This window comes from Indicator indicator, chromosome 3 (genome assembly GCF_027791375.1).
Source record: "Indicator indicator isolate 239-I01 chromosome 3, UM_Iind_1.1, whole genome shotgun sequence".
Classification (NCBI taxonomy): Eukaryota; Metazoa; Chordata; class Aves; order Piciformes; family Indicatoridae; genus Indicator; species Indicator indicator.
The window spans coordinates 22,679,067-22,705,404 of record NC_072012.1 but is presented as its reverse complement, the minus strand read 5'-3'; the positions used below and the strand labels follow the sequence as shown (position 1 = coordinate 22,705,404).

At 43.2% G+C, this 26,338-nt stretch overlaps 2 protein-coding genes across 2 annotated transcripts in view; one reads left to right on the top strand and one right to left on the bottom strand.

The window, feature by feature from the left end:
- The window catches only part of CCDC146 (coiled-coil domain containing 146), a 28,020-nt gene extending 20,633 nt beyond the window's left edge, over positions 1-7,387 (top strand). Inside the window, exons 13-16 of the mRNA XM_054399648.1 lie at positions 2,964-3,092; positions 4,361-4,498; positions 5,864-6,100; positions 7,187-7,387. Of these exons, the coding sequence (XP_054255623.1) occupies positions 2,964-3,092; positions 4,361-4,498; positions 5,864-6,100; positions 7,187-7,387 (705 nt within the window). The remainder of the gene's footprint in view (positions 1-2,963; positions 3,093-4,360; positions 4,499-5,863; positions 6,101-7,186) is intronic.
- A 1,075-nt stretch (positions 7,388-8,462) lies between these two features.
- GSAP (gamma-secretase activating protein) overlaps positions 8,463-26,338 on the bottom strand; it is a 42,594-nt gene continuing 24,718 nt past the window's right edge. Inside the window, exons 19-31 of the mRNA XM_054399488.1 lie at positions 26,140-26,193; positions 21,667-21,792; positions 21,199-21,254; positions 20,720-20,751; positions 19,938-19,999; positions 18,365-18,460; positions 15,004-15,074; positions 14,358-14,452; positions 13,309-13,428; positions 12,173-12,234; positions 10,247-10,351; positions 10,007-10,100; positions 8,463-9,020 (exon numbers count right to left, since the gene is read on the bottom strand). Coding sequence (XP_054255463.1) covers positions 8,920-9,020; positions 10,007-10,100; positions 10,247-10,351; positions 12,173-12,234; positions 13,309-13,428; positions 14,358-14,452; positions 15,004-15,074; positions 18,365-18,460; positions 19,938-19,999; positions 20,720-20,751; positions 21,199-21,254; positions 21,667-21,792; positions 26,140-26,193 — 1,074 coding nt within the window. The 3' untranslated portion in view covers positions 8,463-8,919. The remainder of the gene's footprint in view (positions 9,021-10,006; positions 10,101-10,246; positions 10,352-12,172; positions 12,235-13,308; positions 13,429-14,357; positions 14,453-15,003; positions 15,075-18,364; positions 18,461-19,937; positions 20,000-20,719; positions 20,752-21,198; positions 21,255-21,666; positions 21,793-26,139; positions 26,194-26,338) is intronic.

The following is a 26,338-nucleotide window of genomic DNA, read 5'->3' as shown; positions in this document are numbered from 1 at the left end:
AATAGCTTCTTTCCATGCTATTTTTAAAAGTAGTTATGATACTTGCCCTTTCCTAATGCCCTGCAGACCTCACCTGCCTTCTCTGGCATTTCCAAAATAAGCACCAGATCTCCACCTATTCAGAGCAATCCTTCTATCTTGGCATGCACTCTCTCTTGTCTGTTGTGATGGTTTTAAGACACTGTTACATCTGTCCATCCTTTGAGAATGCCTCTTGACCGATTACCTTCAGATGTAGAAAGCACTTCTGGCAGGGCCTTTTCTTATCACCTCTATCAAATCCACTCCAAGACTGGGGCTTTGGTTTTAAGACTTAGAATCTCTCAGAAGTGACATAAAGTCTGCCCAAGGAAAACACCACAAACAGGAGACAATAAAGGTCAGATCACTGAAGCAGACGCAGAAGTGTGCTTATCTCTAAACGTGCTTTGTTTTCTGGACTTACGGATTAGCCTGTGTCTAGTCACTCCTGATTCATAGTGCATTTAAAACTAAGAAATGAAGCCTAATGTTTAAGTTTAACATGAAGCTTTTTATGTTGGCTGGCTTATTTTACCATCTTAGACAGTGGTTTTGCTACAGGAGTTCTTCTTCTCTAATGTAACTATTCAATCATGCAAAAATTGCCTTGTTGACTTGTCCCTAGTCTCATTAAGGTACCATTGCCTCCAGCGAGGCATTTTCAGCTGAGTTAGTGGTTATATGGGTGGCCTCAGATAGGAAACATCACTGGAAGCATAGCTGCAACCTGTTGTTTGTGCTGGTCCTGCTCTTACATTCTTGCACTCCATGTATTATTGGTCATGTGTTTTAGTTGTTTATAATTACATTAAACCTTTCAGTACTGTGGTGGGTTGAAATTACCCCCCAACTAATTTGGAGAAACTACCCCCCAAAATAAATTGCCAGACTAGCTCAGTTTGGGGTGGAAGTGAATGAAGCTATAGATACAAGCAAACTAAAATCTAAAAATATGAAATGCAATGAATATGTACAAAATATACTATATATATATTTACAATTTATAAACAACACAGAAATTCCTCAGAACCCTCTGGATGGATCCTGGGGACCTGTTTACCTCCCCCCCAACTCCCTCCCTCCTTCCTGTTACCTCACACAGCAGTCAAAACAAAGATATCCTGGCAAGGCCACAGGAGAAAGTTGCAAGCAGAAGTGACAGAAGAAGAAGAGAGAAAGAACTGGTTATGCCTCTGCTCTATATTCCCATTAGCAATCCAATGAAATATATAGACTTTATCAAATTTTCCTTTTACATACCATGGTAATTTATTTCACTTCCTTGCAGGCAGGGATTAGGGTAAAGTTCCCCTTCAAACTGTAGAAAGTACCTAGCTGGCACTCAGTGCAAACTGAGTCATGACGTGACAAGGAAATCTTTCATTACAGTTATTTAAGGTTTTACTTTGCCTGCTCGCAGACAAAACATGAAAGAAGAAGCTGCACAAGGCTCCTTTTAACAGAAAAAGAAGTGTTTAAGACAAGTGTTCTTAACCCAAGAGCTGTCAGTTTTCCCTTTGCCAGTTGAACATGACTTGGTAATTTCCAGTGACAAACCCCGTCCTGGTAGCAACATGTAAACGTTTACTTTGTCTTTTTGGTGACTGCCCCTAAGAGCCACTGACCACTTGTTTCCTTAAAAATATCATCACATGCATTTGACAGCATTTAGATCAACTTACTTGGGTCATGGTATGTTAGAGCTAATAGATTAAGGTCGAAGTGACAATGTTCTGACAGATGTTCAGGTGCGTATCGAAGCACAAAACCTCACCACTGTCAGTCCTGCAAATCCAAACATGAAGGAATGGGCCCAGTCGCTTCGTCAGTGAGTATTTACACAAAGCAGGGGTGTCCATCTGGTGTATTCCGGGAAGTATTATTCTATGGGAAAGCCTCACATCAGAAAGGTGGGGGAACACCTGCCTCTCTGGGTCCCAGGAGCACTGCCACCACTGAGTCACTTCAGGACACATGCCTGAGACCTTTAACACTGAAAAGTTTGATGCCTGTAGGGATGAGACCTTTAGTGCTAACCAGCAGGGAAGTGAGACTTTCAGATTTGATTTGCAACCAAAACGTCAGGCACTTGCATCCTTCCTACATCCCTAAATAGGTCTTGTGGGTACAACAGAAGATTGTAGGGAATAAAAGAAGATCTTCTCCACCTCTAAACGGTCTTCTGTGCTACCCTACCTCCTTGCCAGTGCAAGGATACCTTGTCTGTTAAAGTCCGCAGGATCAAGGTCTGGGGGTGAGTTAGGTGGGGATTCTTAGAGGACCCCCAGGTGCTTTCCATCCAAGCCACCCAGGAGAAGCTGAAGAAGGTTATCAGGCCTTGAGACAGCCTTTTTCTGACCTACCAAACATGTTCAGCATGTAGGAATCATCTTTTGGTCTAGGGTTCTTGTCATAGTACCTGACCCTGGGGGCTCAGAGAAGAGGCCTCTTCTGGGTTGCTGAGTTAATTATACACAATTACAGATGGTTGTGCTGCACATGGAGAAGGGCTCAAAGGAACAGGTGTGCAAAACTTCTAAACCATTAGTAAGATGAAGCTGATTTATGTTTGTGCACTCTATGGATGACTTTCTGGGACACAGTCTCCTGGTTTTCAAACTGTCATCCATCAGTAGTAGGACAGCAGAATGGCAGCCAGCCACCTCTGGTTTTGTAGGGAAATGGTTCCTAATGTTTGACCAGAGTCATTTTGCTTAGTCCTACACTGCTCAAGCACCCCAAGCATCTCCCAGCAAGGCTGGAGTCCTGCTTCTAAGCCTGGGTGTTGGCTGTGCAGCCACCCCAGCCATGTTTCTGCATGTGCATTGTTCTCCTGCTGTAAGTTAGACACATGGAGACCATCCCTCTTTGGTCACCCAGTAACAGCAAAGCTTTGGGCTTTTTGGCTGGAAACATAACTGTGGTGCCTTTCTGTTTGCTAGTATTCCCAGTGCAAGGACAGGATTAAACAGATGGAGGACATCTTGGCTGAGCCCAAAAATGAGACTAGAAAGCGAGACTTGAGAGGGAAGGACCCATCTCCACCTGAGCTGATAAAAAAGATTGAGCAGGTAACATTACTACTTCTCACTTCCCAATCTCTCCTGCTGTGATTTGGCCATTTTTAGAAAAATCAAATACTGATTTAAAAAAAAAAAAAAAACTTTCTGTGATAACAAATTGCTATTAAAGCTGTCCTCCTGCAGCTGGCTGTGAGCTGTTTCACCTCTGTAGGGGCTGTGAGCAGGATGCAGTCCCACTGCCCTCTTAGCATAGTGTTCATACACGACAGAATCAAACCAACACCTGTCTTTTGGCTGGACTGCTTTGTTTCCACAGCAAACAGGGAGCCACAGAACAGTCCTGCATGGAAGCGGCAGCCAGGCCAGCCAAGCAGCTGCACATCTGACTGCAGCATCGTCAGCAGCTGCCAGGAGAGGCTGCGAAATGAAGAATTAGTTGCCATATGAAAGCTAATTCAGGGCACCCCCTGTATGGCATATGAGGGAAAAGGAATGGAAGGAGCAGCTGTAGTGTTTTCTTAGCTGTTGTTGCCTGTTCCCTTTAGAGGGGCACAAAAGTCCCCTCACTAAGTTTAGTGTTTAGGATTGAGGTGGGGCTATGAAAATGTTAAGATAATGGCAAGCTTGGAGCAGAACATAATTAAGTCCTCCTTGTCAAACCTAGTTTGTAAGGATTTATCATGAACACTTCTGCTTTAATTACATGAGTTTTTTGCTTTACTGTCCCATATTCCTTCCCAGGAAGGAACTCTGCCTAGCCAAGCAGGCTACAACACAGCAACCTCCACGTTAAAAAGCCAGGTTGCTTGGACTTGTGAGATAATGTTAAACGTTCTCTTCCAATCTCTTTGTGATTTGGAAGTCCTTTTAGTTGCACAGGACTTTCTTAGTCTTTGCACCTCGTACATTATTTTGGTTTTAGTGGCAGCATGGAGAAGTTATTTAAAGCAAGAGCTGAAACCTTCTCATTATGGTGCAACTCAAAGAAACCAGAGGATTTTTTTTAAAAAGCCCCAAACAAACCACTGTAAAAACCCATTGCTTTCAAGAAAATCACAGCAAGGCAAACAATAGTGCTGGTGTAACCCCCTGCCCCCAAAAGGGCCAAGTCTGTTATGGAACAGCTGTGTGACAGACAGGAACCAAGTGAAACCAACTTGGGCCTAATACTTGGCAGAGAGGATAAAGGCTTTGAGGGATTACTTCTGGCTGTTCATCAGCATTATATCAGCAGTTCTCAGTGCAGTCTCAGGAACACCTTGTGCTGCACCTTGCCTGTCATTTACCTAGACCCTGTATACACCTTCTCACTGCAGCTGGAGGCAGAGCTGGTGCAGAAGGAGAAGTTGTTGCTGGAGAAGGATATTCTCTATGAGCACGTTTCCAGGCTGACAGACAGAACCCGTGCCACGGCAGCAAACAGGAATCAGGAAGCACTGCTCTTGGCTAAAAGGGTAAGAAGGGCTTTACACATTCTGCATGCTGGCCTGTAAGAAATGAAGTATCTAGGCAAGAAGGTGAGTCACTTATAAATTACTAAAGTGGCTGGAAACAGTGAGAGACAAATCATGTTAGCCTTCAGAAATTGTAGCCGTTTAGTAGTAACAATAACATGGACAAACCAAAAGCACTTTGCTTTTGAAAGGTGCACTGTAAATAGCTCCTCTCATCAAAGTCTGGGATTAGTTCTCAGGTAAATGCTTACAAACTTGTAGAACCTTCCTTTTGCACGAGATTGGAGTAGATGATCTCTAAGGTCCCTTCCAACCTAAGCCATCCTATGAATCTACTTAACAGCCTTTCCACAACAAACATATCAAAGGCTGAAAAGACATAAAGACAAGGCAGCTAAATTCTAGTCCATCACATGAGACGATAAAATTGATATCTGGCTAAAGGTTTCTTTGTTGTTTAGGAAGGGAGAACCACACAAGAACAAAATAGCATTTTCAATACTGTTGCTTTTATAGAATTATAACTATTTCCTTTTAACTGCCATAGCAAAAGTCCCCTCACCCACCATGTCCTTCATGAAAAAGCTCTAAATAGAGTAAAAGATAGGAAAAAAAAAAAGAAGTAATTAATGTAAAACAGGGCCAAGGTTGCTGTTTTGGTTTTGTGTTTGTTTGTTTTACTTAGGTGTTAGGTTTGGCACTCAGGCTTTAAACAAATCTTTCTAATAAGTAATTTTCCATGAACAGGAAGTAACATGGTTTCACACATCCAAATAACTGCCATGGACTAATAAACTCTTGTAAAAACAGCAGTGTGCCATAATTTACACGCACAACTGCTCTGATTGTCCCCATTCCTGTCAGTCAGAAAAGGGCCTTTCAGTTGTGTTGTGGTTTTGGGGTTTGTTCTTTAAATCATCTCCACTCAGACTCAAGGATTCCTGTCCTGTTCTTTTTCTGGTCATCCCCTTGCCAAGGGTAACTTCACAACCCACAGCCCTGCTCCATCTGCATTATCTCTCAATTGTCTTGTAAGGATTAGGCTTCTTGCACCATTCTGAGGAAGTTAATTGTGCAGAAAGTGAGACTCAAGGCACCAGGCCTTAGAGGGCAGTGGGAATTTTGCTGTTCAGCCAAGAAAGGCAGCAGGGAATCACTAACTCGTTTTTCTATGTCTTGTCTTGGAGTGAATGGGACTTCCTACGCTGCCCACTTCTGTGGTTCTGACTGGTCCTGTTCCATGACATCGTTTTCAAGCACACTACTTTTAAAACCCTGTCAGGTTGGATTTGCACTTAGACCTAAGTGCCATGCCCAGTTAAGTGTCTAAAGGGAAGCCTTAGCAACATACAATTGTTCCTCCAGACAAATGAACTGCAGAAGAAGATAAAGGACCGAACCTGGCAAGCGATGGCTCTTGTTGCAGAGGTATCCATGAAGCAAGCACTTGCCACTAAACTCCAGCAGGAAATGAGAGACAAAGAAGAGTTTTTGATGACTGTTTCATCAAGGATAGACCAAGGCCTTCCCCCTCCCAAAGAAACAGAAAATGAATGGTTGAAGATCATACGCAATGAGAAAATGCAAAAAGCCAGAGCTAAGGTAAAGATTGTTCATGTTGCACTTAAATCTTCAACCCCATCTTTTCACTGCTTTTCTTTCAGAAAGAGCTATGCTACCTCTCTGAGTGGCTGCTTGCTGCTTAACATGGAGCTCCAAGAGTCAGTGGAGGTGACAGTATAGATGGAGCCAAGCAGTGAAGTGGAATATTGTGGGTTATAACTGCACTCAGGCACACCACTTAGCCCTGGTCATTGAACCTTTAGGAGACAATACACCAAAAGAAAAGCTTAGCTTCAGTTATGGATTTGGGGTGATGGACAAAATAGCCATTGGTGAAGTACTACTCCCATTTGATTTCAAGCTAACACTGCAAAACGTTGGGTGTGGGGTTCAGGAATATTGATTGGTTTGCATTTCCTACATACCAGCTGCAGTGAACATCAGATCAGAAGTAGGAAGAAATCAAACTGCTGGATACTATGCCTCCCTCTTTGAGACCACCAATGAGCCTAGAGCAGAGAGCTCCCAGAAGAGAAAAAGTAGCATAGAAATGAGATGTGTATAGAGGAAATTCTTGCTGATGGGGAATTAGCTTTGCTATATAAACCCTTTAGCTGATCACTCCAAGGAACTCAGAAAGGCACACAAAGCTGGGAGAGGAATACACTGTGCATACACTAAAAGTGCTGCAGTAAAACTGGTTTAGGAAACAAACTTCTCAGTCATTAACACTTCTTATGCTGGGGCTGGTTCCTTTCAGGACTGTGGTAGAAGCTCACTGTAGGAACTGTATTCAGCAACAGCTGCTGTCAGCGTGAGCACAGCTACGGTTTGAAGCACAGAGCTATTATCTTGTTCCTGTTCTGTGCATACTTACACCACCACCTAAGAGTTCATCTAACCTGCTTTCACAAGTGGCAGAGGCACTGCAGACTCGAGTTATGGACCCAGGTCGATGTGGGGAGCAATTCACACTTTCCTTTCCCTGAACAATCAGCAGCCCTCCAGAGTTCCTCGTTTTGCTCAGGCCAAACCAATGGCATTTCCTTTGTCAGGCATTCTGTAGGTTGGTTCAGGAGAGTTTCACAGCCAGCAGTGAGTGATCAAAGTGCATTGCTTCCACAGAATACAGCAGAGGAGGAAGAAGCTGCAGCACCCAGGTACATGCACACAGCTGTGCAGCGCCCAACTGCCTACATCCCTGATGATGAATTCAGCCTCCCACTACCACGGCCCTATGGTGCTCTGGCTCCTTTCAAACCAAGTGAGCCTGGTTCAAATATGAGACATTTCAGAAAACCTTGTGTGAAGCCCATTGAAATCTAAGAGACAGCACCTACAAGCAGGAGAGGCCATTACCAGCAACTGGACCTGAAGGGTCAGTAGCATTTACGCTGCACTGAAACACTGGCCAAATGTTTTGCCAAATGCCATGTCAGAAACAAAAGTTGATACCAGATCACAGCTGAACAGTCAGTGACCCTTCTCCTGCCGATAAGGAGCCTGGTATCCCAAATCCAGTGCAGTGCTTTAAAATGTCAAGAAAAATGAGAGGTCATCAAACTAAGCCTATTTTGTTTCCAGGTGAGGTTTTATTGCATCTGATTATATTTTATAATACATTTCCTTAAAACAAAAAAGGTTACAAAATCTTCTCCTATTAATATAATACAAACAGATACACAAATATACCCACCCAGCTTGCTGCAGGCTGGGGCTGGAGTTTACACTTGCCAGACAGATTTCAATTATATTGAGAAAAAAATATTCCTGCCCTTTATGCAGTTACTGAGAAAGTGAAGCTCTTCACTGATGGTAATGACAGAGGAATGACCACCAAGCCATTTATTTCACTGCTAAGCAACAGGGAGCAGCCGTGGACCCTGTTCTGAGAGAATATCAGGGGCTGTTGTTGAAACACCTTCAATATCTATCACTGTGTCAGTGAGTTTTGACGGAGTTGTTTTAAATCCAGTGAAGATTGCAGCAATCCTACATCAGAACTTCAGATGCTCTCTGCATAGCAAACCACTATTTTAAATTAATAGCACAGTCCAGAACATAAAACTAACAAAAGCAAACAACACTGGTTCAAGTTATATATAAATAAAAGTTGAAATAAAGGAAAAACAGCCTCCATCAGCTTCAAAAAGAAATTAAGCTGGAACTGTAACACTAAAAGTTGTAACAAAAGAATTCAGTAAAAATCTGTCAAAGGCACAGTTAAGGTAAATTTCTAAAGAACGTTTTTCTTGTCCTGTATTGCTTACAAAAAATTTTACACATGTTCAACAAAACAAAATCCTGTCACATGCTTTTTAGGATGCTATTTCATGCTAATTCCAAAAGGGATCTATGTGAATCCACCTCAGAGGCAGGAGGACTGTAGCCCATGGCCACCACAAGGAATGAATGCATCATTTCTAATGTGGTACAAAACACACCAAGAAATCATTTTATGAATCTAAATGAGTAAGTAGTTCCCAGTTTATGGATTATCTTTTTCAGGACTATCTGGTTAAAATAACTGACAGCAATACCAATTTTCACAGCCCATTTCAATACCTGCTGTAGCTGCATTTTTTTTAACCGCTTCAGGATGACCCAGTGAAACCAAATCTCTCTCACTGGAAGCCTGGGTTTGTGTCAGATAAATCTCTCTAGGATTTCTCTAGAAGTCAGTGATTTCAGCCTAAATACTTTGCACCAAACAGTATTTTGAGTAGTTTATGTCAGTAATAGTGGCTACACAAAACAACCTGGCATTTAAGTTTCAAACAAAAGAGTTGGTCATACGTGTGTGTGAATGCTTTCACAGGAGGAGTACCCCAGGCAGTTTTCTTCAGCTGATTCTTTTTTCAGGAATACTTGAGGCCCAGAAGCACCACAGTGTGTTTGAGTGCTGTTTCCTCTACAAATCTGACACTAACAGGATCTTGGTTTTCATGTAGATGCACACCTAGAAAAACATGGTGAGGCAGTCAACATTTAAACTTCTCAGTATTCTCCCAAACTTAGTCCTGCAGCCTGTTGAACATCTCCATCTCAATACTGGAAGATACAGGACCAGATGGGTCTGTTTTTCCATCTACACAAAATAACTAATTTGATTGCTCACCCATAGCAGAAGCTTCCCTCTAAGTGGGATACAAGTAAGTGATATCCCACTTGCAAGAAAGCTGGGACTGTCTCTGGAGGCTGGCTAGGGAATCCCCTACTAGTTCTACACTGGAAAGATCCCAAGAAAATATTTCAGCACCATGGCTGTGTTGGTGCAAGTACATAAAACGGCTTAGGGCGCATCCTTATATGCTTCTGCATGGTTTAACTCCTTTTCCTCCCCAAACTGGAAGATGTCCACACATGGACAATCCTATTTCAGCCTCCAGCTCCTTGCCGTGACTTCATTTTGTTCCCCAGTCCAGGCAGAGGCAGCAATGTAAAAAGCCTGACACTTGCCTTAATGCACCTTGTTTTCTCTGGAACTGAACATGTCCAGCTGCTTCACTCTGAAGCAAGTGCCCTAACTAAGGTACATTTCATTAGGAAAAAAAAAAAGTAGTAACATTGAAAAATGATAAATCCTGTTCTTTCTGAGTACCTCCGCACCTGTTGCTGCAAGTGCTTTTTCTTGAGGTGGAAGGTCTGATTTTGGTAGCCTCTTAGGCACCACACTGCATAAATAAGGAGCAAGCCCCTCCCTCCATCTGAACACAGAACAAGAACCACATTTCACTACTTGTGTTCTGAGACACACAACTTGGCTAACAAGATTCCAAACACAGAGAATGTGGAAGGAAGGCCCTGATGGCTCTGAGCAGCAGAAAGATGTCCAAATCTACAGTGTTCCATCTCTGGAGTTCTAGAACTTAGTGATGTCAGTACAGTCAGGACACAGATGAGGGTAACAACTACTGACCTCCCAAATCACAAAAGGAACAGTACCTTGATTCTCTATCTCTGCCAACACATTGGTCAGGTAGTTCAGTGGCAAAAACTCTACAGGGTCTGAGAGCCTCTCAGGGCTAGGCCTGCTGCACTGTAAGGGAAAGCATTTCACATTAGTTCAGAACTGTGCATAGCACCAAGTCCAGCATTCTCTTTAGTGTCTTACAGCCTGCAGAGTGGCCAGGAATCTCACCACTATCAAAGCATAAGCTTTTTGAAATGACTCTGTGCTCTTACCTGCCTGTTCCCCAGCTTCTCCAGCAAAAATTTCACGTATTTCCGTGCAATGAAATAGGCATTTATGGGATGAGTCCAAAACTGACGAACCTTTTGACCAAGAGCCTAGTAAGCAAAAAATAAAACCCCAAACCTAAGCACATAAGCACAGGACAGCAGAAATTCAGGGAGGGGGAAAACAAGTAAAAACATTGGAACAAAAACCAGGCTGTATTACAGATGGTTTGCTTTCAGACAGTGACAACAGAAACTAAGTTGTCATCATTTGTAGCCTTTCTTTGATAGCTGTGAACCAAAACCTTGCTACTCAGTACCCGCTAAGCTACTCAGAAAGTTTCTATCAATTGGTTTGCCCCATTACCTCTGTCCCACTTTGCATGTCTACTTAACTATTGAGAATAAATGACTGTTTCTCCTTTTCTCTTCCCCCAAAGAGTAACACAGATGGCCCATTCCTCAGTACTCTGTTCAGAACAGGGATTTTCTCAGGCTCAGGCTAAGGATTCTTACAAAAGCAGAATGCCAACAAGGAGAGATACTGTGAGCAGAATTTGCATGCCATTTTTTAGGACACCATCCTGGGAATTAATAACATCAATTCACATTCCCAAAGGCAAAAAAAAGGGATTCAAGTCCTGATATCCAAAGCTTCCAGTCTTAACCAATGCACAAACAAATACAAACACACAGTGAAATCAGCTCCAACTTCTGCTGTTTCCCCCATCTAGATCTTCTTCCTGCCCTCACTCTCAGCTGTGCTGCAGCACAGACTACTGAAAGAGTTCATTTAGAAATGCTGGACAGCTTCAATGATGCCTGCTTCTGACACAGCTGCAGTCATCTACTGAATAAACCCTGCTCAAAATAGCCCAATTCACCGCAAAGCGTCCCTTTATGGCAAACAAACTATTCTCTGCATTTTCCCCCAAAGCTGTAAATAGACACAGTAAGGCACTGAGTCTGCTGTGCAGACCTCACAGTGCCCAGCCCTGAAGTCCCTCCCTGCTCTTCACATCCAAGTGCAGTTGGAATGGAGCTCCCCACCCACCAGGCCTAGGGCTGACAGCACAGAGGGCCCATGTGCTGACCCCAGCTCACCAACCCCCGACCGAAACAAGACAGAGGACAAAGAGCCTCCTGTGGGGTTCCTTTTCCCTGCCCCTTCTCAAAACTGCTGGCAAATAAAGAAGTCCTTGTTATAGGAAAACCAAAGTGGCACTTCTGGCCATCTGAACTATATGTCAGAGCCCATAATGAGCAAACAATAAGCAACTTATGCTGAGAAAAGCCTGTTCTGCAGCAAGGCAGTTCCTGAGGGGGGATCCCTACTTTTCCTCTGCTCACCAAGTTGTGTTTCCTCTGCAGTGCTGTGCACTAAGAACAACGGGGGGAAGAAGTCAATCTCTCATTCTACTCAACTTGGAATGGAGCATCAGTAGGTAGTCCCAGCATGTGGCTAAACAAGTCAGTTTACCAGTGGGCAAAGCAGGGAATTTCAGAGGAGATTTTATACTTCAGCTCCTGACAGAGTTGTGACAGGATCAGTTTTACAGCTTTTACTGTACCAGCTTTTGAACATATTTGATAAAATACATAAAACCAAGTGCAGAGGTCACAGATAAGAAGGGCATTTGTGGATGCTCAAAACCACACACAGAAACCCCATACACCCTCTTTAAATCCCATTAAAACCTTATAGCTTCATGTACAACAGTGCCAGTCCTCTGTTTGACCCCTGCATGGATCCCACCATGAATCTGATACCCCACAGGTCATAAGCAGCAGATGGAGAAACTGGAGGTTCAGGTGATCTTTGTGCCCTATTATGTGCATAGCTAAGTCTTCCATTGGCTTGATCCTGAGCGCAGGGAGGAATTTCCTATGAGTTCCAAAATTTAAGAAATGTCATCCGAAGTCATTGGTTACCTCAGGGAGCCTCATGACAATACTGAGCTTCAGCTTTTCATTCTGCTCACTGTCATCCAGATCTAGAAAGAAGAAAGCCCAAAACAACAATAACCACAAAAACTAAAACTTTGAATTGTCACCTTTCACTACAGAGTTATTTATGTTTATAGCCTTCAGATAAATATTTTCCTATGTATTTGTAGGTAACTTCACCATTTTAGATAACAACTTAGATAGTCATTCAAATCTGTTCTAAGTGTAACTTGCCCCATTTACAGAATTTCATTGATCAGGACCAGGCACAGCATCTTGTGTTGTCCCTCTTCTTGAACACCAGAGAAATCCCCTCTTGTAATGGGATGTGGCTGCAGCTGTGATCAAATGCATTACTGCTGGAGAGCCTTATCACAGTGCTGCTGCATACCAGGAAGTTTCTGCTGTTCTATCCTCTTCCTCACTGACACAGAAAAAGTAGCTCACAGAGATGTGATGCCAACTGCCAGTCTCTCCCACTCCCCATTTCACTCTGAAACCTCTAAGCCTCCTCTGTAGAAATGAGGTACGTAGCTTCTCCTGAGGAGAAAGCCCCATTCAGACACACTCTGCTCTTGAGGACTACACAGGTTTTTACAGAATTCATTCTAACTCCCATTTGCAGTTAACATTATAATATATTTAGATGTCTACAAGCTTAATATGTACTAAAATATTGGGATGCTGGGTCAGGCAGGTTTTTGTCTCCTTATTATGAATTACTTCCCAGCTTCTAGCCATTTGCTAATCCCTGCACTAGGATTATCTGGTTCCAAGCCAAAAGATGAGGCCTGGACAGCAGACTTGACTTCCTTGTCACTTCCAGAAATAGTCACAGAGATCTCCAGCAAGTTTTATGATAAGCTTCAGTATTCACTTCACTGAGAAGCTGCATGTGGTAAAAAGATCAACTCAGATAATCTGCAAATGGGGATTTCCTTGTCTGCTCTGGCAGCCCTACAGTTGGATCCCTAACTTTCTCCACTCATCAGTGAAACAGCACTGCGAGAAGAGATGAGTCTCCTTGGCAGGAAATTGTGTGTCTGAGTTTGAGCAGCTAAAGGCCATCACTCCCAGTTTAGCCAGCTGGCAACAAAGGAGACCCAGGGAACAGACCGTACCTTTCAGCAGCTTCCTTACACAGGTTTCTGTCAAGTGCAGCACTCCAGTATCAATGTAGTGCAGGAGGGTGTGCAGAGGAAGACATCGAACACCAAGCCCCAAGTGCAGAGTGTGAAAACCTGTGAAAGGGAGACACACTTAGGTGGTACAACCACGCTAGGGTTTCCCCTAAGCCTGTACTGGGGACTGGCATTACTCTAGCTAAAGCAAACACCCTCCTTAATATCCGTTTCTATTTGGCGAGAAAAATAAGTTTATCAGAAGTCTTGTAGTCTCACTTAGGAATGGTTTCAGTCCTCTCATGTACAACCCTGTCAGAAAGAGGAAAGCCATGGGGACTGAACACAGTCACTATAATCACACATAGTTATTAAATATCTCCAAGCTGTTGCCTTTTATTTGAATTGTTCTATTGATTTGTCTTTATCTTCTTCTTTCTTCCTAATTAATCAAAACCTGAGGCCTCACCACCCTTAGTATGTGGATGTTACCCACATATTCCTAGGGGCAGAGTTAAGACTTCAGTTTGTCACTTATCAGCCACATGATGGTCTTCTCATCACAAGGCACTATTTGTACCCACACAGTGTAACAGATTGCACCCAAACAGTTTCAGAGTAGAGACACATCAGGAAATGTAAATTAGAAAGATTCAAACAGAATTTGAAAGCATTCAGAAGTCTTTTACCTAATCCAGGATAGGATTTTCCCTTGCTGCCCATTACACTTAAAAGTCCAGTTGTCCAAGAAAAATAAAAACTAAAGAAGTCTAAATCTTAGTTCTGAGCTAAGACTGTGCTCAGGCATTTTACTGGCAGCTGAAAGCAGAACTACACCTCTGATGTGTTGTTACTGTTTGTAGTAAGTATTCAGGGTTGGGTTGTTTCACTTGCTTATGTTCATGGAGGGTATTCCCCACCATAACTGTCCCGGACAGATTCCAGTACTACCAAAGGTAACTTGACACTTGCCCTGCAGCTTATGCTGGGAGGGACTGATAGCAGTGCTCTCCCCCCTGATGATTAAACCAGCAACAGACAGAACTTACCAGGAGGCAAAGGCAGGCACATGCCATTTGTGGCTTCCAGGATCCGACTCATGATGTAGAACACAGCGAACTCTCCTGCACTCCCTCTCTCATCACTGTTTAACAAAGCAGCAACACATCAGTGCCTCGAGATGCCCCCACCCTCCTGGAGACAGGGTCACTCTGTTGAACTGCACCTGCACTAAGTGCACCCTGCATTCTGGGTGAATTGCCATGGGATGCTATATGGTTTACTTAGGTGTCTACAGCAGCAGCTCTTTCATGCTGACACAAAGCCTCTGCAGTGTCCCCTTTCCCTTAATCCCACTACCACAATCTCTCAGCAGTCCCTGATACAAGCAGCAGGTGACTCAAGTGCTGGTGTGAGTGATCTGGCTCTTACAGATGTTCAGTCCCCAACATCCAGTTGAGACCACTATGAATATAGCAGCTTTGAATTCCAGTCACAAAACTGCTTCCATGATTAATAATCACATTGGCTTGGAGAGGGCCCGCAGCTTCGTTATGAGGAGTGCATGGCAGTTGCAGCAATCCTCCCAGCAGAGTAAGCACTGACTGTCCAAACCAGTAGGGCTGCTGAGGACCAGAATTACTGTACCCATCTTTTAAAGGGCAGGTAGGAAAGTTTAACAAATTACTTGCTCACAAGCAGAAGATGCAGGAATGAAGCTGATATTTCCTCCAAACTTCTTTCATTATTCGATGTACCAGATTCAGCTAAAACAAAAGAGAAAGGCTGACTGTTTGCAGGAGCCTGAGTATGGCAGATGTGTGGCCTTCATGCATTTCACACACCAGTCTGGTAAAAACTTACCATGAGACTCCAACTAAGCCTTCATTATTTATCCATTTTCAATACAGGCTTCAAATGCGACACTGACTGAAACTGGAGTTGTGACTGAATTGTCCTATCCAGAAGTTTAAAGCAAGTGCTTACAGCTCATCAAAGCACTGCGTAAGACATACAGCATCTTAAGACATCATACTTTTTGGGGATCAACTGATCTCATGCTCTTGCATCAAATTTTCAAAGAGCTGTTTGCAATGAAAACAAAAACTGCATGTCCAAGTGGCTGAGCATTTGTCAAGGAACAAAACAGGATGATGCTGAAGACAGTGGAATGCTCATTTTGCTGAAAAAAAAAAATAGCCTGCAGAAGGAACCAAAAATCTAGTCCTAGCAAGGAGGAAGGATGAGACAAGCAAATTCCTCTCCTCAACAGCAGAGTATCACAAGCCCTTGGCCCTCATTGTCATTTCTCTGCGCTCCCAGATGGACCTCCAGTACAAAAGCCACAAGCCCTGTTTCTCATGTGGGCTTTCTAAGCTTCTGCAGCTGAGAGAAACCACTCGTGAAAGAACTGAAATCACTTCCCCTAGCCAGCCCTCACATGTGTCCCATGTAACCACTTCCATGTCTCACTAACAGAACCGAGATGCTTCCTCTCTGCCTTTAATCTCTAGGCCTCAAAGTGCACTAATTGACCAATCCCAGGGAACTCCCAGGAAGCAAGACTGCCCTGTGTTTTGCAGAGAGGTGTCATGAGAACTTACAAACCCTTTTAACCCCCAAGATGGCCAGAAACCAGGAATCTTCTTTTCCTACTCTCCTCACAAGTTCTGCCCTCTCCAGCCTCTTAGCAGAGCAAGGAACAGGACACACAGGAGATGGTCACAGGCAAGGCCAGCACAGCAATATCAGTCTTCAGTACCACTCCCCAGTGCTCTCTATGCTGGCCAGAAAGCTCTATGAGACAGCACATTTTGCCTCCACTCTCCCCTACTCCATCCAGCCCGGCACAGCTACCTGATACAGAATCACCACCTTCTGGTGACTGATGTACAACGTGAGATTTTTCTAAGCAAGTATCAGAAGTGCTCTAAACTAATGACGTAAGACAAGTGAGACAGTGCAAGCAGCAGGGCCTAAGCTGAGACTTGTGAAGCACCTTGCTGTTTTGAAAGATCTACAATTCCAGGCAGTGGTGACGAGCAGACTGAAGTTCCACTGAAGTCATTTGGAAACACAGCTGTGGCTGTTTCTACAGGAAAGACATCGAAGTAGCCAAAGAAAAGGATCAAGAGCAAAGGAGAAAAGGGAATGACACAGTCTAGCTGTCTTCCAGATCCCCTCCTGCACAAGGGATACAAGGCAGTTCTCCTTCTGAGGAAACTCATCCAAATGGTGCAGTCTTCTACTCCTCTGCAGTTGAAGACTACATCAGATGACACCTAGCCACAGATGTCAGAGAAAAAGGTGCAGCCACTGCAGTGACTTTCAGAGAAATGTCAACAGTTCATTCTGGTCTACCTCCGTCCTGTGTCTCAGGCTGGCTATTCCTCTGCTGTCAGGCCAGCAAATGTCATGTGGTTTCCCTAAGTTATTGCCCCCCTTTCCTGCTACACTGAAATCAAAGGAGTGAGAAACACAGATATGGAGTAGTGCTAAAATACAGTGATTGCAGAGGAGAGAGAGCACAGCTGCAGCACCTGCTGCAGGCTAGGTGGCATGTAGACTGAGAGGTCACCAGGCACACTCTGGCTCTGCAGACTTCTTCAGCAGACTAGGCAATTCCCACTGAGGCATTTCATTCCCACTTCATGTCACTTCTCTGTGCACAAACACACACAGTTCTCTGACAGCAACCAGCCACTCCTGCTTTATGAGAAACTGTCAATGCTGTGTGTCCTTTCTACTCCCACTTCAGTTGCAGTTGATGGCTACAGACCAATGAGCCCTATCTCCAGCCACAACTGCTTCTGAATGGAATAAAAAGTATCTCTTGAAAACAGACAAGCAATTTCAAGTCTCTTGCTGTTTCAGTTAGCGTTGGTAGCTCAGCTACATGCTGATGCTGCTATGGAAAACTGGTGTCAAAATCAAAACACTTGATTCCCCTGAAGAAATTCCAAATACTTAGGATACAGAAAGATTTAAGAGCTTCTGATCAGTATGAGGGAAAACCCAAGCCTAACAATGAAACAGTTTCTAAAGTTTTCCACGGATGTACCAGCCAGAGGGCAGAAGCAATTTTCAGGGACATACTCTCTTTGTTTCTAAGAGCAAGAAGTCTCTAAACGGAGTTGAGTGATTTCTTTCTTCTAGTGAAGTTAACAACAACAAAAAAACCCAAAAAACCTTGAGAATTTGCTGCTGGAGACAGTTGACATTTGTTTGGATCATAAGATTTAGTCTACAACAACTTAGTCTTGCAGATCAAGGCTGCATAGATGTTTTCAAATTTATCACTCTTGGATAGAGTGAACAAATGATAACTGGGAAAGTCCAACTGAAAGCACAAACATTCTGCTTAGGCTTTTTTCAGCGCTGTTCTCAGGTTCAGAGCTTTGATTCATGCTGTACTGTTCCTATTTTAGTTAGCCACTATATTTTCTTTTTTTCCTATAAAGATACAGAGGTGATACAGATGCTGATTACCAGTGAAAGAACTTGTCAAGCTACAGAGTGGGTCACTAACCTCAGTGGAAGCTTCAGCAGTTCAGAGAACACTGCAACAATGACAGCGCAACCAGTTTGCACAGGACTGCTGAAAAGATGCAGGCAACAGCAGCCTCAACAAAGTTCCTTGAGATGCCTACCTATAGAAAACAGCCCTAAGGGGAGTTTCCTTGATGGCACTTCGATTATTCAATACATGCAGCCATGTATTCTACAGGAAACAAAACCTATCTAAACATTATTCCTTCAACTTTCAGGATGAGTTCATGTTCTCACTTCTGGGAGCAGACCACATGCGTACAAGCTATAAGGGGAACTGTTTCTTGTTTCTTCAGTATTCTGAGTGACCAAAGCAAGTATGGTTAACATAAGCATTATTATTTCTTTTCTCAATTAAACACTATTAAGCAGCCAAATATGGTTAAGCACCTTAATAAACATTCTTTTCCCACTAAACACATGCAGGATACACACAGCACATACCTAAGACCCTACCCTACAACAAATGCACGCTTGCTTACAATAGCAACTATGAAATCAAACTAACCAGGTTTGCAACGTAATCCAAAACTATTTGGTCAATCTTCTTTTTTCCTACATACTGGAGATGTCTCGTAAGGTGATCCTTTAGCTGAGCAACCATCTAGAAAACAAAAAGTCAACAGTTCAGTGTCCCTGGGCATCTTCAAACAGACAGTGCCCTGCTGCCTAGGACCTGATCAATAGGCATTAGCACAACAAAACGTTTCCCTGTCACAAAGCTCCAGCTCAGAGTGAGATCCCAGGCCACCCTGCGATCTTGCCAAGTTCTAAAGCAGACGTGAACATCTTCATCTGGTGCAAATTCAGCAAAATGAGAGCTAAACTGAACTTTCAGGGACACTGAAGAGAAAAAGCTTGCAGTTCTTATACCGCTGAGTCAACAGGGTTAAAGAGGATTTCAGTAGGAACGCTGCCTGCTCACAGTGTATTTATTACACACAAATAAAGCTGAGGGAATTTACAACAGAGAGAACTATCACAAGTACAGTTTGTGGTAGCAGCCAAGAACTGGAGAACCTGAGTGCGATTAACAGCAACTTCAGGTTAAAGAGTAATTGCAAAGTCTTTAAAATCGGGTGCTTGTTATCACACAGCCCATGTCACTCTTTATCCTCTCCTTGCTGAAATATTCCCTGATCTCATACAGCCTCAGATTCCAACTCAAGTCCATGTCAGGTCTTTGCTGAGAATTATCATGAAGCATTATTTGTTTCAAAGCTCAAACTAAAACTGAGGCAAATAAAAATCTCTGTCTCGAGGAGTGTACAAGTGGGTTAATCTCAATGTGTCAGGACAGTAGTATAGGTGTTAGGGAACAGAGACAAGAGACAGTAGTGACCAGCTTTTTGGATCTGTCTGAATAAACTGCAGAGAAGGAAGGCAAAGAAAGTTCAGAGAATGAGAATCAGAACTTTGAAACAAGGGGCCAAGAGTGCAGAGAATGAGAATTTGCCTTAGACTGGACAGCCAGGATAGTGTTGATGTGCTGCTCACAGGTGCAGTGCCGAGCCGTCCCAGTACACACTGAAGAGCTTTATTTGGTTGTAATAGTAAGAGAAAAGAGATAAAGATGTGTATTTAGGCAGAGGGTGGACAGGTAGGGATTTGAGACAGGATTTATTATCCAGAAGTATGAGGATTCTTTACAGAGATCATCAGTGAAAAAAGTGCAAAGAGGAAAGGGGTCTCAGAACAGCCGTGGTAATCCTGGAAGTGAGGTAGAAGGAAAAGAAGAGAGTAAAAAGGTGATAAATTGCAGAGCAAAAAGACTTGTGATCTTCTCCTTGAGTAATGCAGTGGGTGGCAAATTCACTTATACATGTTTAGAAGATGTAAAGTAGTCCAAAAATGACTCATGGATTAAGATGAACTCCAGGGAGATGGAATAACAGTTCCTAGCCGAAGAAAAGTTGTATGGGGAAAAAGCATTGACCTATGAAATCTGAACCTGTGGAAACACCATCATTGTCCCATGGTACCTGAGTGAGCTTCCACTCAGCACTGGGGTTTATAAGATTAGTCTTTACATTTCCTGAGGCTGTGCGTCCCCTAGTGCACAAGGTGACAAAAGTACATACCAGTCCCATCAGCAGCTGCTGCTGGTAATCCTCCTCTTGGAAGAGAGGAGCCAGCCTTTCCTCTGAAACAAACGCAGCAACAATCAGTCAAGTAGATGCCGCTGTAAAAACACCACCAGACTTCAGCCAGCTTCACCAGTGCTCGAAAGGTGCAGAGGCAAGCTGTGGTTTGACCTACTCACCTACAACGTTAAGACAACAAAGAATGGAGGACTGCATAAGAGAGAAATGAGGAATGGAAACCCGCCCTGGATCTGCTGTCATCTCTCTCCAGTGCTGAACCCAGAGGAACACAGATGCCTGTCACCACCTTACACTTCATCTGTCTTACTCTTTAAGTAATGGTTACCACAGTGGGGTGTTCAGCATATACTGTTTAGATCTTGTCACTCACAAACCATCAAGCTCAATCAGCTGTACGCAAGTTCGAGAGTTGCAAGGGCAGCTTTAAGTGGACAAGACTCAGCAGTAACATGGCATCACTCATACTCTGCTCCAGGAGAAAAAGCCTAAAGAAACCTTTTGGCAGACAAAGGCTTAGTGCTTATGTTGTTAGATCGAGTAAGAAGTGGGAACTTGATTTTCAAGGGTGTCCTAGTCAGTATATGATCCTACCATGACTACCAAAGTTCTCCTCTAATTTAGTAACTGCTCATCTTAATCCCTCAAACTCTTCAGTGCTGAAAACACACACAGCAATTGTCTTCAGCAAACAATAGTTAGATTGAAATATTCTAATAAGCCTTACACCTGGGGCCTATATCAAGACAAGTGTTACTTACCAGAGTCCCAAGTGTCCAGATGAGAGAGCACCCTGGGGTTTGGAGAGAAAAAGAGAAAACGAAACAAAAAACCCACAACAACAAAAAAGTCAGCTTGTTTCATATGGAATACTCTACAGACTTTCACACCAACATTAGAAAGTCCACACAATCCTTTGATCTTCTGAAGACAGCTAAAGAAATCCAAGAACTGTGCATGTGACTACAGTTAGTAAAGATGTAAACAGCACTGATAAAATTCTGCCTAAGTTGCACAAGTAACTGCCCAGCCTGCCATAACTTCCCTAGCTCTAGAGGCCTGTGTATTTCAGATCATGCCATAGTGATGACAAGGATTCCAATAACTGATTTTCAGCTCGATCATCTTCTTTAAAGATATCTAATCAGATACCTCATCAACTGTTTAAACATCACAGTAAATCCTTCAACATGCTTCAACAAAACAAAAAAGAGTAAATAAACCAGAAAGCAGTACCTACTTTTGAGCATTTTCAAAAATATTCCTCAAATAAGCTGTGCTGCTTCTCTCTTCTCTCTGGTTTGTGAGCAGACAAAAATCCCAAAATGAATAAAAGTAGAAGGCAAATTAAAATATACTTTAATAAAATGCAGGTAAGAAATGAAGCTTATTTTCCCTCTGAATGGAAATAACGTGCAGTGGTCATTCAACCCAGTGTCCAACCACCCCTGCTCATACCCACTGACACACATCTGACCTACACCCACAATCCAGGTACCTGCAAGCTCTGCTTTTAGTTAGTTTCCTGCATTCTTTTAACAGAGAAAGATTTGCAGTCAGTCACCTTGTAAGTAAAATGACTTCTTCCACTTCTCATAAGCAGATGCCCATTTCATTATCCTCAAAATAAAGCAAACTCCTCTGTGTTTGGCTTTAAAACACCCACCTCAGAGCAGCTCTGGAGACTGTTTAAAGCCTGTGTATTTACCTCCTCAAAAAGGCTGCGCCATTCCCTCCTCAGCAGGTTACTGTGGTAGTGCAAGTGTGGCTCTGAGTACTTCACACTCTCCAGGTTTGAGCTGAGTTTCTCCCAGAAGCCTTTGGAGTTTTGGAACTGCAAAGTATTGCAGGGAAAGCATGAATACAGGCTGCACTCAAATACTTCATTACTCTCCCACTAAGTGATAATTGGTATAGCAATTCATAACAATCCAAGTGAAAAAAGTCCAAAGCAACTACATGATTTTTTTTTTCCTTCACTACTTTTATTTCCTTGATTTGACACCAAGGGTATTGCTTAATGTAAACTTGAGGTCAAGATTTGGTGCCTGTAATGCACTTTGTCATCTTAGACTCTTTTTAAGTCACTGGGAAGAAATAAGTACTTGTAGGTCGTAATTCCTCTGACCTCCTTCACACGTTTGGGATGGGCTGGGAAGAAATGCCCCACAGTCTACATTGGCCATATTGTCTCAGACTTCCACTGACTGCAGAAGGAGCCTCAGGCAATTGACTTAGATCTAAATATCTACAGTTGGTCAAAGAAATCCCATTCCAGGTTTCTAAGTAGTTCCAAATAGAAGAACACTACTATGACCCTGGCAGCTGCAGACTGCCACCGTTTTCAAGCTGCATTAATACTTACATTGCAAACACCCATCTGCCAACCTCAAGCAACACTGCCTCAGCCCACCAAAGAAAGAAACATCAAATATTTCCACGGCAATTCTCAAGCCTTTGACTGTAATGCTGAAATTAATTTAAACTCAGCTGTGAATAGGCAGGCGAGAAAAGCCCAGACAAACACACGCTGGTTTCCTAAGCTAGCTCTTGGACTGGCTGTCAAGATCTGAAGGTGCTGTTTATGAAAGGGATTGATGTGATCACAGCTGAGGAAGACAGAAGACACAAGATTCAAGATGTTCTTCTTGGCAGTTTCCAAAAGCAAGAGGTGGTAGTAGCTGTTCTTGCCCCTCTTCATACACATTTGTATCACAGCAGTGACAGCTGAAGGAAGAGAAGCTGAGTTCACACTATTCCTCCATCTTGTGTTAACATGTTGGATTGTGCTCTCTCTCGCCTAGTTTTCTACAATGATAATTTCAGAAGCACCTCTCAGAAGCCTTATAAAATCACTTCCTGCTATAAACTACAATTTGCCAAGGAAAACACATTTCAGAGAGTCAATCCAGCCAGCCACTTCCCTCTTGCTGCCAGTGCTTTCACTTTATTATTGTAGCTGCAGCAGAGAAAAATCAAACTCTTTTTCGCTTCATGTTAGTTATATTTAGCAGCTGGAAACTAGGACTGCATATGGCACCGTATGTTCAGCCTGCTGAAGCTAACCAGCAAGATCTACAATCTACTCCTGCAGTATGTTCCCTAGATGTTACTCATCAGAAATGGAGTATCAAGAGTATAGCATAAGGGTAGCATCTAGTGAGCAGTTCATGCAACTGCAACAGCACCACTGCTGCAGAAATGCACTCAGGCCACGCAGGATTTTCTTTGGTGTGTGGCACAAGGGAAGCAAGACTGCAAGTTTCTGTCACTTATTCACAGATCACAGGATGTTAGGGGTTGGAAGGGACCTACGAAGGTCATTGAATCCAACCCCTCTGCCAGAGCAGGACCATAGAACCTAGCACAGGTCACACAGGAACACATCCAGATGGGTCTTGAAAGTCTCCAGAGGAGACTCCGCAACCTCCCTGGGCAGCCTGTTCCAGTGCTCTGTGACGCTCAGAGTGAAGAAGTTCCCCCTCATGTTAGGTGGAACCTCCTGTGCTGTAGTTTATATCCCCTTGTCCTATCCCAGGGTGCAGCTGAGAAGAGCCTGTCCCCTCCCTCTTGACACCCAGCCCTCAGATATTTATAAACATTTATCAATTCCCCCCATCAGTCTTCTCCAGACTAAACAGCCCCAGGGCTCTCAGCCTCTCCTGGTAGGGCATATGCTCCAGTCCCTTAATCATCCTGATAGCTAGCTCTCTATTGGACTCTCTCCAGCAGATCCCTGTCCCTCTTGAACTGGGGAGCCCAAAACTGTAACAAGAAATGGAGACTGCAGAATTAAAAGCAGACACCACTGAAAACTTGCACTGTATTAGGTATCATTGAAAAGTCAAAAGTCTAAAAGAAAGGATTCATTTAACTCTGTTATTTCTTGAGCATCATCAGGGCAAGGACTGGGAAGAGAATCCTTCTTCACCCTAGGCAGTGGTTATTTTGCAAACACTTCTAGAGAATCAGGAATTAATAACTAAGCATGAAGACCTACAAGCCATTTCATTACCATTTAGAAGGCTGCAGCCAGTGAAAAACTCCCAGAAAACCTTCCCTAAGTAGCAGGTTTAAGTAAAGACAAAGAGAGCTCTCTGCTATTGCCCCTCTAAAAGGATGCAAGGTGACAATGACCTTTAAGAGGTGCATGACCTCTCCCAGGGCTCTGGAGTGCTATGTGTCCCCAGCAGTGAAGATATTCAGAGAGCTGCATAACTAACTACCTAGCTACACAGGCAGCTACTCCTTAAAATCATTCATCACCCCAGTGGCTCAGCACAGCTGCTTGTGCTACAAATTTTTATTCTTCTCCTGGACCTTCTCCTATTCTCTTATCTTCTTCCTTCTGTCCCTTCCCTCTCCCCTTCTCATCAAGCCTGTGCGTACCCCTTCAAGTTTGGTTTCTAAGTTTAAAGAAGAATAAAAATCAGAATCTTATTATTTGCAATCCTTATATATAGCTTTTTGACAACTGGACTGACTGCTGTTCCTTCCTCACAGACTCAGCATCTCTTGAACAGAAATTTGGTGATGAAAATGCACCTGTGACCTAACTAGGACTGTTTTTTTAACATGGACGTAGCCCTCCCAAAGGTTCTCAACAATTCATCAGCTTGAGAAGTCCAAAAGCTTCTCAATGCAACAACTCACCATTATTTCTGTGAAACATTGTCTGTCTATAAAAAATGTCAAAGTCTTCGCAAAAGAAATCCTACTTGCAGGACCAGATTTGTCACCATGGTCTGTGATGCCAATGACACACACCAACTGAAACACCTACAACTGACCACAGGAACTCAAGCCACGGTGATTTTGTGCAAGCAGTCAAAGCACTAAACCTTACCCTGTGCTATCATCTTCGTCCTTATTCAAGAGTAATTTGCACTCAGAAATAGCAGGAAATATTTGTCTTTAGCTCAGCTCTGACCTCCTCAATCTGTTTAGGTTTCAGACAGAAATAGGAAATGAGTTCCACAATCAGGAAGTATAGCTGCTGAAGGCATTTGCCCCCAGGGGCTTGAGGTTCAATCTCAGACAAATCAAAGGCCTCCTAACTTTGACCTCAGTGAATTACAGGGATTATCTAGCAACAAATTTACAAATTTTCTCAAGATCTGACTTTCCCAGGTGTCCCAGCTCTCAGGACAGCCTTCCCAAGCAAAGAATGCAAAGCCTGGTTCCCTGACAGCAGTCATGTGCTTCTGTAGCAGCACTACTATGATGTACTGTTGTGGAGTAAGTGAGCAGTGAGTAATTTCACTGATTTTAAAAGACTTTATGTGAAGCTTTGAGCTAGCTACAAGCACCAGGGAGGAAAGAGATTCTTGACTCCTTAAAGTACTGCATGAAACAACATCATCATGTATCCAGAATCTACAAACTGTTGCATCCAAGCTCTGACTCTCCCCATAAGTCCTCCACAACAAGCTGCTTATTAAAAGCCTCTTTCAGATTTGGTATGGGAGCATCTAGGAAATCTTCAACTATTTGTCTAAACTGTAGCTGAGGGAGTGGGATGGCAGATGGGAAGAATCATTTTGTTATGTTTAGTGGAAAGCACCATTTCCTACCCAACAGCATGTGCTCTCCCCAGCCAGCTCCACCACCCCTCCAGGCTCTGCAGGAATGTGTCTAGACTGCGCTAGCCAAAACCCTGACATTGGTGTAGTCATAGGATGCTCTGGACAAAACAAAGTGAGAGGGTTATGAGCCGTTGGTACCAGTGGCAGCACAATGAAATACCTCTCAAAGCAGGATATGTAGACATTGGTAGAAGTCCTACACATGGTGCCAAGTTTACCTCCAGCTAATGAAGCCACAAAAATCACAGAATCACAGAATGTTAGGGGTTGGAAGGGACCTTCAGAGATAATTGAGTATCAAGTCAAATCTAACTAGAAATAATTCTTGGAGTATTTTGCCTGTTAAATAGAAAAAGTCTCTTCAGAAAGGGAAAAAAAAAATGCATCTTTGAGGTCGCATATTTGAGCTAGCCAGGTATTGTAGTAAATGCATAAACCATTTCAAACAGCACAATTTTCTGCTCACCGTTATTTTTGGATAGGGCTGTGGGGGACACTTTCATTAATAATTTGCACCTGCCCACCCTACACACACACACACAAGCGCTCCTAATCTGTAAATATAAATATAAATGTGGGTTTATACTGGAACTTACCTCTAAGACAGGTAAAGAGATAATGTCTGTTGTACATGTTACCCCAGGGATGCTCTAGAAACACAGACAAATAAGAATATGAATCATTTAGCAGAAAACATGAGCCTCTTTGGGGATTTCAGTGAATCTTCATAACCCGTTTCCTCTGTGAAAATAGCTGGCTAGCCAAACCTGTATATTTAAGTTTTGCCCAAGAAAA